The sequence below is a fragment of the Hippocampus guttulatus genome, chromosome 9 (genome assembly GCF_054856545.1).
Source record: "Hippocampus guttulatus isolate MCC_2025c chromosome 9, RoL_Hgut_1.0, whole genome shotgun sequence".
Lineage (NCBI taxonomy): Eukaryota > Metazoa > Chordata > Actinopteri > Syngnathiformes > Syngnathidae > Hippocampus > Hippocampus guttulatus.
In genome coordinates, this window is record NC_141269.1 from 13,436,890 (window position 1) to 13,450,971 (window position 14,082).

The window sequence follows — 14,082 nt, forward strand, 5'->3', positions numbered from 1 at the left end:
CAGTCGAAAGAAGAACAAGATGACTACGAAAAGTTAGAGCTCCTGCACATCCACAACATTGCAAACTGCTACGGGTATGATGATGCTACTCAGTTAGACAGAACTTGATTTTTTTCCCTCCATAGTGGAAAAAAAAATCCAAAATTCTAACATCAAGGACAACTCTGGGTTGGTTGCTGTGACTTGTTTCTCCAGATTCTACTACAGTGTCTACTTTTATGTGTTTATTACCATGAAAGGAGCCTACTTCATAAATGTTGCAGCTATGCATCCCTTTCCTCTTTTACTTACTCATCATCTGCTCACTCAGAAACAACATGATATTTGCATTGAACATTTGTAGCATGTATATGTGTAGTCCCTAGTCAAATGGCTGTGAAAGCACATTTGACAATCAGAAAGACTTTTCTGGTATGGAACCTTCTTAAGTGCTTTGTGATTCAATGTTTTTTTTTTCCGTTGAAAAACACCATTGCGCATGAGATTTAATCCTTGCTATGGATTTTCAGGCGCGTGCGCCTGTATGTGTAGCTATGCGTGTAATATGAACACCAGACAAGCAAACTTAAGTGGGTCAGGCATCTCTATTTGATGAGAGAGTTGATGCCAGTCTCCTCATACCGCTTACTGCTCTCTGTCTCTTTTGCTATTCAACTCGGGGGCCAATGCCTGCGTTACATTTCGTTTCACTAAGCACTCGTTCTAAGGGTGTTTTTTGGACCAGGTGATTGTGATGGATTTGAATCACAAAACTTCAAAGATGGAGCAGAAACTGTGAAGTAGAGCAAAACAAGCATTTTCGTTCAATTGTTTATTGTAATCACACACACACACACACACACACACACACACACACAAATCATGAATTCCAAAAAGACAACAAGTGTCCCTTGTTCATATTAGGCTGATGCCAGAACAGGAAAAGTCCTGTTTTTTTTTTAAACTTCATATCTCATATGACATCTCTATGTCAGGATGACATCTTCTGCCAAGAAGTGGATTGGACTTCGAGGAGAAATAACTTTGAAACGCCTAACAGCATTTTCTCTTCCTTTTCCAACTCTGCAATGTCTTTGTCTGAGTGACAGATGGATATGGAGTCAGCTCCATTCCGCAGACTTACTATAAGTGGCAAATATGCATCATATTAATTAGCTCTCAAGATTAACTCTGAGAAGGAATGTGCAATAAATAGCGGACTGCTCAGCCAAAACCTTGACTGAAGTTAGAATGATTAGCATATTGTACAAAGCCTTTTTTTTTTAACATCCGATTTGAAGTCAGCTTGAGATCCAAAATGAACACGAGGACAGAAAGAACTGCTACATGTCATCGGTGCTCTACAAAGGAATTCGGTTGTACTTTGTGCCCAAAACATACGAAGGTGTCCTCATATCAATCATCCATCCATTTTCTGTACAGCTCTCCACATTAGGGTCTCTCTATCCCATCTGATTTGAGTTGAGAGGCGGGGCATACCCCGACCAGTCGCCAACTGAGTGTAGCATTTTGATGCATTTTCGCCTTTTGGAGTGGAAAGTGTTTAAAGTCAATCGTTTTTTGTTTTTTTTTGTTGACAATGACAATTTGACATTTTAAAATAATTTATTAAAAAACATGTTCAATAATATCGGCTTAAATGAGCTAATTTATTTTTGTGAAATGACAGACATATACATGTATACTGTACTGTATGAATATGTCTGCCATTATATATAAAGGACACTATTATACCTGTATATAATAGCCGTTAATGTAAATGACGGCTGTTCAGCATATGTACTTATAAATGTAAAGCGAATGTCTTATCACGGGCGGCCCGGTAGTCCAGTGGTTAGCACGTCGGCTTCACAGTGCAGAGGTACCGGGTTCGATTCCAGCTCCGGCCTCCCTGTGTGGAGTTTGCATGTTCTCCCCGGGCCTGCGTGGGTTTTCTCCGGGTGCTCCGGTTTCCTCCCACATTCCAAAAACATGCATGGCAGGTTGATTGGACGCTCTAAATTGTCCCTAGGTGTGAGTGTGGGCGTGGATGGTTGTTCGTCTCTGTGTGCCCTGCGATTGGCTGGCAACTGATTGGCCTACTGCCCGAAGACGGCTGGGATAGGCTCCAGCACCCCCCGCGACCCTAGTGAGGATCAAGCGGTTCGGAAAATGGATGGATGGATGTCTTATCACACCAAAAAAAGGAGGCATCAGAATGTGCAATCAACGTGATTATCTGTTGCTTTTTCAGCCTTCTGACAGATTAGGTAGCGCTTCTCAGTTTTTCACACAATGCATGTGTTTGATAAAATGCCGTTGTGTGTGGACCTGGACTTCTACATCCCAAGAGGGAAGCTTTAAGGATAAAATGATTCATATACTATGGCAAAATCTTGATTTGAAGTGTGTATTCACTTCATGCATATTTTCTGGAGCACGGTGTCGAGCGTTTCTGACGGTGTGTTTTCAAATATAGTCAACGCACTTCACACGCTTAGGCGAGAATGCGTGCCGAGTGGCATGGATGAAGGTGTTTGAAGAGAAATATTTGCCACTGTGAACTTGAAGTGGCAACGCTTCGCCGACAGCCAATCAGCATCGTGAATGTAATTAGTTCGTCGCAGGCAGCAGCAGCAGCGCAGCCACAAACACACCACTGCAAAAAAACGGTGTGTTGAAGTTACTCAATTTTACTTTCTCAAGTGGTTGCGCAAAATAAAATCATCTGGATCCAGATTCCTGTTTAAGTAGAGCGTGAATCTCCTCAACAAAATGTATCTCAATCCAGATGGTTCTAAAACACAGGCACCTTCATATAGGCCTGGACTGATTCAAAAAGGAGCAGGCTTGGAGAACGGCGAGCAAGAAAGTTGGCATATGTGCCGAGTGGATTGACTTGTTTACAGCTTTTGAACTGTCAACTAAGATCGCATTGAACAGCCAAAGTAACACATCCATTGGCCACGAGATTGACAAGCAATGTTCAATCTTTCTTTTTTCTGTCAGAGGAGGAGAAGCCCCTTCTCTTCTCAGCTCGAAGCAACCACCGTCGTTCCCCCGCAAATGAACTCCTGAGAGTCACGCGGGGCGATGCGATTCGTGTTCAGTCTGAACTTAGCATCAGACCCGATTTTGCTCATTTGCGAAGGGTCTGCTAAGGGAGGGCTATGTCACTGTGAGTTTGGTGATAGCTGATTCTATTATGGTCAATCACACATCTGCACCATGAAGTGGGCCCCAATCCTTCCTGTGCGCCCCCCATAGCTGTGCCTCCCAGTGGGGTGATCTCAAAAATATAATACGGTGATTCAGAGAGTTTGATGCCCGCTGTTCACATTTTATTTATTAATGAAATCTATCCACCACACGTGTCGACCGATCTCAGAATCTGTCTGCCTGTGGTCCGATCAAAGTGATCAAAATTGCATTAAACTGTGCAACTTTTAAAAGCGGTCCGAGCTTTTAAGTTTAGACTTATGCCTGCCTCTGACTCTGTGTCGCCAAATTGTCACTCTGCCCGGTGCATGCTCAAAGACACAAGCTCACGACGCCTCAGCACACAGCTTGATGGAAACTGGTCTGCCAAATCGGCAAATGTGCAGCAAGCCTTGTGCTGATCCCAAAATCAGGATATACCAGCATTGGCGTCAGGTCGCAGGTGCAGTGTCTATGAAAATAGACCCCCAAGTTGTCATGTTTTCCAAATGACTCAGATCCCCGGAAATGATGAGGAAATGTTTTTTGCCCAAGTGTGTAGGATTTGGTTAAATTGCAGAATCGAGTCTTTTGGATCTTTTTTTAAAAGAAGGCCAAGTTACGAATGATCTTGTGAATGTGTGTACTCAATAAGTGAATATGTGAATCGCCGAGGAAAGTCCCTTTCTTTCAAAGTCCAAAAGTATCTGAGACAACTTCGCGTGTGCATGGCACAATCCGACACAACACAAACATGAAAGGACATTTCTTTCGACATCCTGGCAGCCCATCTCAAGTTTAACTTGTACAAACATCACAGTAAATTACTCATAGCGAAGCATTCTTGGAAGAAGGATGTGCAGTGACACCGCTTTCCACCGTAGCCAAGACCCTCCTTTAAAGGCCTCATCTAAATGCTTCAGTCCAGAGAGCGCGTCGTGAGCAAAAGAGTGAGGAGGAGAATATTAAGTGGCCACAGATAGTGATCAATGACTTGGCAGGGCGGCAGGGAGGGTGTGGGGGGGGGGGGGGGTGCGCTTGAGTGAGGATGAAAACGAGGATGGGACACCTCTTTGATGACAAGAGGGACAAAGGCACAAATTAGAAAAAAACACGAGAGCAGCACGCTCGGATCATTGATGGCACTTTTTGACTGGCATCATCCTTCATTTTGAGAAATCTCATCCGCTAGCTGCCTCCCTGTGAATCATTTTTAATGGAGGAAATAAAAGTGTGTGTCTGTGCAGCCTTGAAGGCTGTGTGTCTTTTTTTTTGTCACCAGATGAACTCGTGGGGTGAGACTAATGAAGAGTGGTGAGAGAAAGAGGGTGGCATTTTAATTGGTCAGCCTCACTCGTCGCTCTTCTTCTTTGTTGGAAAATAAAAGAGGGGGAAAAATAAGGGGAGGTCTGTCGACTCGATAATACTTCATAGTTTGATGCAGGGTTGCATACAGACAGGATTTGATGGAATTTTGCATTTTGTGCTTGAAATGCTCTCATCTTTGGAATTCAAAAGCAAATGATTTTTGAAATGAGTCAAAGCACGAACTTCAACATGAGAACTTGTGTACTAATATTCAATATGAAATAGCATCCCTTGGAGAAAACCGATTAACCAGACATAATTTCCAAATTATCTATCTGTGACAAGCAATTTCCGGTGATAGTTTCTCCTTGCCTTTTGCAAGCGTTTTTAGTTGTCACGTTTTCCTGGCTTTGTATCAGCATCCTTTGTTGAATCTTGTGACTTTTTTGTAAATAAAATGTCAATCCTTTCAAGGCTGTTTCATTGTTTTGATGCATTCAACTAATAGCATTTGACTCATTTTTGCATTTTTTGGACGTCCAAGTAAGTTGCAATGTAATAGAAATACAGCAACAAAGTATTTCTACTTAATAATTACTCTAGGATGGTAAATAGAGAATCTGGAATTGATTAATTTAATGCCCAGTAGCTGCTGCAGTTGCATTTCATAACGTAAAATAAAAAAATTGAGATTCCACTGTAGTAAAAAAATAAAAATAAAAAAAAAAGTGAAATAATTATGCCATACAGTCCGGACTAATCACTATTGTCACCTTGTTCAACCTTCATCAACTATTTACTCAAGGAGAGTGACGTTTGCTTCTCATCATATTTCTTTCCCCCACCACCTTCCCTCCGCTTCCTCATTTCCCCTCAGCATTTTGTCTCTGTGAAATGAGGAAGTTTGCTGCAAGCTCTTCCCCTGAGGCGCCACTCACCCTCCCTTCCTTCTTCTTCCTTTCTTCCTCTCTGTGATTTCATGCTATCCTGAAGGAGCAAATGTGGCAGCCATGTGTGTGTGTGTGAGATCACGATGGAACAGCTACGTCTTTTTGTGCCACTGTCTGTACGTTTCTTGACCTCCCCCTCGCTGATGGTGTGTTTCACCACCAGTTCATCCTCATGTATATTTATGTGACAAAGCTGAGGAATCAGGCTAACTTAAAATGAAAATTCATACGAGAGGGAGTGTGGCTGCTCAATTTTTGGATAATGTGTGTGTGTGTGTGTGTGTGTGTGTGTGTGCGTGAGTACGTGTAAAACACTCGACTCTTTTATCTATTTTTTTCTCACGAGCATCCTTTTCATATTGCACTTGAGCACCTATTGCGTGTTGTTTTGTTTTGTTGTTTTGTCCCAACCACGGCATGCTACGCAAGCTCCTCCCCACATCTCAGTCATGCAGGTGGACCTTTTTGCCAGACATTGATGGAAATGGACATTCTATTCTAAAATGTCACAGATTGAAACATGCATGTATGGACAAACAAAAATTGAAATGTATCTCAGCCTGAACACACACACACACACACACACACGCACTCACGTATATACACGCACACACGCGCGCGCGCACACACACACTATTACAAGTCTCTGATGACCTGTCTGTGGTCACAGCGGGAGAACATGAGACGTGGAAAAACATTTGAATTCAAGAAAAGACACCAAAAAAAAATGCTTCACAAACTTCTGTCGTTAAAAAATTACTGTATATTAAAGGGGACTTCAAAATTACCTTTTTAATTGTTTCTATACAAGCACCAATCATTGAACAAAGAGGTGAATTCTTCTCTGGAGAGTACCCAGAAGTCTCCAATAAAGCCACTACTACTTTATTAGCTCTGTTGTTGCTTATTGCATTAGTTGGAAAAGTCACTAAATACAGCCCCAAAGTTGCTAAATCAATGACAGCCGTAGCCGTTTACGTCGTAGCAACTTCTATAGCTCTGAACCGGTTGGAACAGTACCAAAAGCTGCCCTTTCTAAATGCATAAGACAGAACTGCCCCCCATAAAACTGAATGAATGCGTGTGGGAAAAAGCCATTATTTACTGGGTTTGTCCTTTGGACCCAAAAATAGATGAATAATAAAATGGAATAAACAGGGAATTCAGTTTACACCAAAGACAGTGCTGTAAGCACATGAGGTTATTCATCGCCATGCACAGTTTAAGGTATAGTGCCTTGCTAAAGGGCATTTTGGCAGCTCTTACCTCTATTACTCACCAAACTCATGCACTCTGTTTGTTAAGAACAACATTCGAATTAAATGTGATTTGGTCTTAATAAAATGCTTTTTGTTTGTTTTTTCAGCATATAAAAGACGCATACAACCTACATATCCATCCATCCATCCATTTTCTAACAGGTGACGTGGGCGTGCTGGAGCCTCACCCAATATATATATTTCACTTTTTTTTTTTTAGGACCGTCAGTTAAATAGTGCACTACAAATGGACTCAAATGGACAAACAATGTAGCTCAAAAATTCCTGGTGCTTTTCTCAAGATTGTAACAAATTTGTGTAACTGTCCTTCTGGGGAAGCGCGTGGCTTTACATTGTACGTGTAGGCCGAGTGCGGCCGCTCAAGCGAACGTGTGCGTTAAAACAAAACCTGCCTTGAGAGGTCGACTCTCCTTTAGTTCGACAAAGAGGAGGAACGTGGGAAAAGAGGAATGGGAGCCATTCATCTTTTCACTCGCGCATTCACTCGCTTGCTCTCACCCCTCCTCTAACCCTCTTTCACTCTGTGTCTTTGTCCACATAAATGGACGGTAAACTCCCATTTAAGATAATTACTGTCTTGCTGTACCGTGACACGTACGTTTCGCACTGCAGGCGCACAAACACATAGTGCAATATATGACCTGTCAAGTATTTTGCTGAGGTTTTCAGATTTCCAGGGCAACAGCTTCATATTTCCTATATTTGCCAGCACTGTGCAGCCATTAGTTACTATTTGGTAGCAGATTGATTCATTCTCCCATCGCCCCCCCTAAAATACCTTCACATCCTTGACGTTCATGCGGGTGCCTTCCTTTCCCACAAAAATGTCATCTATATCCACCAGGATGTGCCGGTCCAGACCCAAAGTCAGCTTCCTGTCTGTCAGGTAGGAGATGGCGTCCACTAAGATGAGTCTGTGGAGCCAGTAGTTTAGCCCCTGGCCAAAGAACACCCTCCTCACGCCGTCGTAGAGCCCCATGTCCTGCACCACAGTGGCCTGCAGGCCCAGGCTGAAGCCGGGGCCCGGATTGTCACCGCTGCCCGCCCCTGCTCCGTCTTTGGCCCGGGCATACAGTACAGCTTGGTAGGTGGTGTGATTGGAGGAAAAGGAGGTCCAGTCCTCACCCGGTAAGGCCCCACGGTCCATACCGGGTTTGGTTAGGGTCAGGATGGGAGAGCTGGACACCACGCAGCAGTCCCAAAGGGCCTGATTGGTCCTGAGCACCAGCGGGAAGTTTCTGAGTTTGAGCAGAGGTGGGGAGGTGTCCGTGGAGCGGTAGAAGCCAATGATGCCCACCCTGAACTCGGTGCAGTACTGATGCAACAGCTGCCTGTTCCATGTGTCTGCATGTGCATACTTGAGGAGGTTCTCATAAATGATGAGCGAATATCGTCCGCGGCCCTTGTCCGTCAAAGGCGGCAGGTCACCCTTCCCTGAGGCTATTTCCATGCGGAACTTGAAATGCGCAGACTCCAATATAGCCACAATGTCCTGACCCAGCTGAGAGTACTGGGACTCCACCAGCACAAGCACAGCCAAGTCGGTGTGGACATGTGTGTGAGGGGGATCTGGAGGGTACGGGTATGGGAGTTGGCGGTATGGGGACATGGAGAGGGGCTGGGAGCAGGCGGGCTCGGAGGATTGTCCAATTTGCATGGAAGGTGAGGAGTTGGTGAAGAGGAAGTACGCTGACAGGAGCAAGGAGAGGAGACAGCAGGAGGCCAACAGGAGGAGGAGCCGCCGTAAGTGGCGGCGGAATCGCACCGCCACAGTCATGGCGGCTTCGCTGACGGATGTCTCTTTCGGAAAGGAGCGCTTTGTCGAGTCTGGGGATGCGAGAGGACAGTCATTCAGGGGTGCCTCATGTGACCATGGCAGGTGGAGACGGGGGAGGTGCTGGAGGTCGAGACACACACGTCATTTTTTGAAAAGGGTTGCTCCGGTCTTCACATGGACAGCCAGTCGTGATCAATATCTGTGAAAAGGACAGAGGAGTGAGGAGCAAGTTGAGTGGTCCACATTTGCCACCACTGGCAGTGGTTGGAAGTAATGAAATAGAAATACTTTGTTACCATACTTTTTTCAGGTATCCGTACTTTACTTGATTGGTGGTTTACTGATTGATTGATTCACTAATCCAGTATCTTATCAAGTGAATAGAACAGCAACAGCAGTGACATGATACAGAGAACATCAAAGACGAGGACACAACAGATTTGGAGAAACAAGAAATTCGCCATCAATTGCCTTATTCAAGAGAACTGCTGAATGTTGTTGGCATGTCTTTTGCCAGCCTACACAAATGCTCTGTCTAATCTGAAAACAAACACACATGCACGCACTGGCAGAAAACATTTTATTGCCATTGCACCAAGTTATCAAAAAAGGTATTGTAATTAATCCACAGTCATTGGTATGTCAGTCTGTACTTTTCAAAAAATATACACATTTTACAGAAATAGAGGAAACTAGTCAGTACATGTGCTTTTACCCGAGTCTTCATTTACATCTGTATCTGCACTTCTACTCGAGTACAGAATAGGAGTACTTTTGCCACCTCCTACCAATATGCAGCACAGCTGGTATGCATGCATGGGACTGAAAACAACTTGTATCCTGAGGGCTTACTCATCACACACACATACGCACACATGTGGCACCCCAGCAAAAACACAGCTCAATAAACAACAGCTGTCGTGTGTTAATATGTGGGGAGGTGGATGGGAGCACAACTAATCAGTCTCATAAAGCTCTGCAGAGATTCCCTCTAATTGCAGCAAACTCTGTGCACTTCTGTCCTATTTCTGAACCTAATCATCCAAAGTACCACAAAATTAGAGTTGGACTCCTTTCGCCAGGAGCGCTAATCTGAGGGTAGCCAATGACAGGAGAGGAAAAAATGGAGAGAAATTGAGAAATGGAGACAAGGAGCAAATACATAAAGGGGAGAGGGGCACAAAATGCAGTGAATTATAGAAAGAGACAAAAAAGGATTAGCATCTTAATGTATGTGCCGGGAGCCACAGAGAAGAAAAGATTCCACAGAATAGTTTTTCCCTCCCCTTTCTCGCCATTCTTTTTCCCCATTTCTGCCATTCTAACAGGAATAGCATTTTTGTTGACACTTGTCCTCTTGTTCTTCATCATCAAATGACACAATTCACTGAAGAGGAAGGAATCTTCACATAGAATGAGGAAATGTTTGCGCTTTACAGGAAAGCTTCAAAAAGTTGCCTTCATTCTAACGATTGGCTCACACATGAGGAAACAAACCATACACTTGTTTGATTCTTCACCAAAACCAGGAGAGGAAATATTGTTCTTACATATGAATATATTTTCAATACCGATTCAAATTTTCAAGCAAAACTTGAAATAACCTGTTACTCTCCAGGTGTAGTGTCATTGGATGTCACACGAGGGCGCTAAAATTAGAACACAAAGATCATGTGGAGGTTTATTATTGAGTGGTGGTAGAACAATATGTACGATTTAATTGATTTGAATTAAAGCTACTTCATTTAAAATGAAATTAGTTTTCCTGATTGAAAAGCTAACATTCTGGATTTTTGATTGGTTGATAATTACGCTACTTATTTTGTATTATATTGTATTGTATTAAATCACATATTCACTTAAGTGAGAGACATGCAAACCTGACACCGAGTTGCTCATAACGGAACGGAATTTTTTTAAAGTAACCTACGTCTATGCTGTTGCAGATACAACAAAGCAAGAGTGCAAAAACACTGAAGAAACATCACGCAGAAATTAGACTCCAATGGCTCGAATAACGCAAAGAAAACACCAGGTGAATGCACCTCCATCCACCGGTCTCAAAGACCCGCTTACCTCTGGGCGGGATTGAGGCGCTGATCAGCGGGCAGGAGGTTTGACGGAGGACCGGTGAGCGTGATGGTGCTCCGTGTGGGTCCGGCGCTCTGGTCTCCGTGGCGCACCTCCCTCGTGTGTTTTGGATGCTGAAGCCCCGCATCTCTCTCTCTCTCTCTCTCTCTTAGCCCCCCACCCACCCCCCTTCCCACTGCGAGAGCAGCAGGGGCAACCACCCGGAATGATGCGCTCGCCTCCCCCTTTTATCATTCCTCTCCATTTATCCCACTCTCTGCCTCCCTACACGCTGCTTCCTCTCCGCTCCCGCCAAGTTCCCTTTATCTCCGCTTTTAAGGTTTGGAGATTGGCAGCGAGCAGACAGACAAGGGGAGCACTGATAGTAGGCTGTCCGGTGCCGCCGTGCGCGTCGTGGAGGCGCGCCTACACACAGGGGGAGGCTCGACTAGTGAAGGAGCGGGAGGGTAAAGGCTGTGGTGGATGATTGACACCGCCCAACACCCCCCCCCCCCCCACACACACACGTATACACGCATTTTTTTTCTTCCGCCAGCAATCACGGTCCCTAAGAGCTTCCGGCCCCGTTTCTTGACGTTAGTAGGATGAAGCAGGTGTCATGTCATGGGTGGATACGCACCATTACAAGTTGATGGCGCGCTCAGCTGATTTGGTCTTTGCACATGTTGCATTAGTCCAAACGTTGTATAGAGAGGGTGGACATGTTCGCATTTCTTCAAAATGTTGATGGGCAGCGGCGGTCCTATCGTGACTGGTGCTCTGTATTCCCGCCACGATAAACTGGGGTTCACTTAACATTAATGATTTTCTGGTCAGGCTGGTCCTCTCGCCTCCTTTTAGGCTCACTATTGCCAAATGTCTATCTACCAGGCAAAGCATGTCAGTCCAGCAGATTTAACTTGATTAGGTGTTCCCTCTTTCCCTCCTCACTAGTTCATCAATCTCCCCCCAAAGTCATTTGCACTGACACACACTCTCTCATGCAGCTCCAATGGAGTTAGCGGCCCCCTCATTCACATTGTAATGGCCGCACAAAAGAGCTTATTCGGGGGGTGTGCACATGCTTTTTGAGAGGCCCAGTTGTTAAGATGAAGAGAAAGAGGTGAGGAAACATTGGAGCCTCCGGCTAAGTTGTGCACTCAGGAAAGAAAAAAAAATTGTTTGGCCTTTAAAGTGGAACCTTTTTGGTTGAACAAAATTAGGTCTTGGATCAAAAATTTGATTTGATGAAGTTTAGAAGCAAATCATTCAATGGGAAATAAAATGATTGTTCCAGGGTTCAACTTTAATTTCGGTTAGAGCAGGCATGTCCAGCTCCGGGCCTGGAGGGCCACTGTCCTGCCTGTTTTCCATCTCTCCCGGCTGCAACACACCTGATTCAGATGATCAGCTCATCAGCCAGCTCTGAAGCAGCATTGGAACGATCCTGATGATTTGAATCAGGTGTGTTGCTCCTGGGAGAGCTGGAAAACAGGCAGGACAGCGGCCCTTGAGGACCGACTTTGGACACCCCTGGATTAGAGTTATTCCGTCGGCCCTTTCACTCAACTTTTTGAATCCAGAGATAAATAGCGGTAGTCCCACAAGACGGGCAGAAATAGGATGTGAGTGGGCTAATCATGAAGAAAGTGTGGATATTTTGAAATGTGAGACTCACTCCCACTCCCACTCAATTGAATGGACTGATGTAGCGCGGATTTCTGACGGGGTCCGGCAACAAACCAGATGGAATGTGGATCCCACAAACGCTGACAAATTATGCGACAAGAAAAGCAAAGGACCAACAAAGGGTAAACAGAAATCTCTGGCTACAAAGAACCAGGAAAATCCAACATGAACAAAAGGCTCTTGCAAAAGGCAAAGTAAATTTGAAATCCCAAAATATACATATCAAAATAACAAAAGTCAAAAGATGTGAAACTTAAATCAAAAGAGGTAAAGGAATAAACCAAAATACAAAATAGGAATCTACTGGAACAGGAGCAACTATGAACGTGAAGTCTAGAAAATATCTCTCGAGCATAAAAACAAGCAAGGACAATAATCCAACAGAGACGCAGCATCTTGACAGTCCTTAAATACTTGACTAAGAGTTAATTGGGAACAAGACACATGTGCAATGCTGAAGAGGCACAACCTCCAGTCCAGCTGGTGCTGAAAAACAAAGACAAAGCCAAAATATGACAATTTCAGATATGTTTACGGGCATACGCTTTACAACTTTATCCACCACTACATGGTAAATAAATATGGTCACATAATGAAAGCACAATATACAGTATGTGCACCATATACTGTATCCCGGATTTTATGCCTTGAATTTAAACGGCTGGTTCACAACTCAACTTCTTGTATGTACGTGTATGTGTGTGCGTGCGTGTGTGTGTGTGTGTTTATATGCTGTCCAATCACAGGGCACAAACAGTCGAACAACCATTTGCGCTCACACTCACACCTATGCACAATTTCGAGTTGTTCATTAACCATACGTGTTTTTGGAATGCGGGCAGAAACCGGAGACAGAAAACCCACACGGGCATGGAGAGAACATGCAAAATCCACACAGGAATGCCGGAGCCTGAATCGAACCCTGTACCTCTGTGAGGCGGATGTGATAACCAGTTGATCACCATATATATATATATATATATATATATATATATATATATATACTGTATATATATACAGTAAATATATATACACACACACACTATAAAATTAAAATAAAGGTTGAATGAGTATGTCCAGTGCTTGGCTTTGATGTATACTTTGTCTCCCCTTTTTATGGACAAAAATGCAGTGGTGGGCAGTGCATTTCAGACTTAACGAGAGACCTCAGTGACCTGATCAACCTCATATTACCATGACTATCATATTATGTTTACAATATACATAGACATAAATGCAATAGGAGCAATAGTGCAGGATTTGTATTCCAGAGTATTTTGTAGTATATTTAGTGGCTGGACTGTAAAATCTCCATTTATACCTTCTCCAGGGCAAGAAAAGTAGAGGTAGGGTCCCAAGTTGTACAACTGCAGCAGCATGTACATATTGGGGGCTCCCTCTGCAGCCCTATTTTTAGCTGTGTAGAGAACTTTTTTTTTTTTTAAATGATAGTCTGAGGTACCAGACACTCACATAGATGCATGCACACTCTGTATAATCATCCCAACTCTGAGAAAGAACCGATTTTCACAGTGTTATCACCTAACCTTTCATATAGACTAGGGGAGGAAAAATAAAGACATCACAGAGAAAACATCCCTACTCAGTTGCTGTGGTAATTATGCTGCAGTGCCGAGAAAATGAGCCTGAATGAAATATAGCAGCAAGAATATCATGCCCTACAAGAATGGAATTCAGAGATAATGAAGGTTTTTGGACTAGAGTGTGATTGTGTTTGTATGTAAATGAATGTCAGAGGGTGAAGTGTAATTAGAGATGTTGTTCCCTGTTTCCTCCATCTTACAATGAGAAGCACTTCTGCTTGGCGCAA

General features: G+C 43.8%; 1 protein-coding gene across 2 annotated transcripts in view; it reads right to left on the minus strand.

Moving 5' to 3' along the window:
- The window catches only part of ndst3 (N-deacetylase/N-sulfotransferase (heparan glucosaminyl) 3), a 49,313-nt gene extending 38,581 nt beyond the window's left edge, over positions 1-10,732 (minus strand). For both annotated transcript variants that reach the window (XM_086119725.1, XM_086119726.1), the window contains exons 1-2: positions 10,569-10,732; positions 7,494-8,691 (exon numbers count right to left, since the gene is read on the minus strand). In XM_086119725.1, coding sequence (XP_085975851.1) covers positions 7,494-8,492 — 999 coding nt within the window. In that variant the 5' untranslated portion in view covers positions 8,493-8,691; positions 10,569-10,732. The remainder of the gene's footprint in view (positions 1-7,493; positions 8,692-10,568) is intronic.
- Between the last annotated feature and the right edge of the window lie 3,350 nt (positions 10,733-14,082).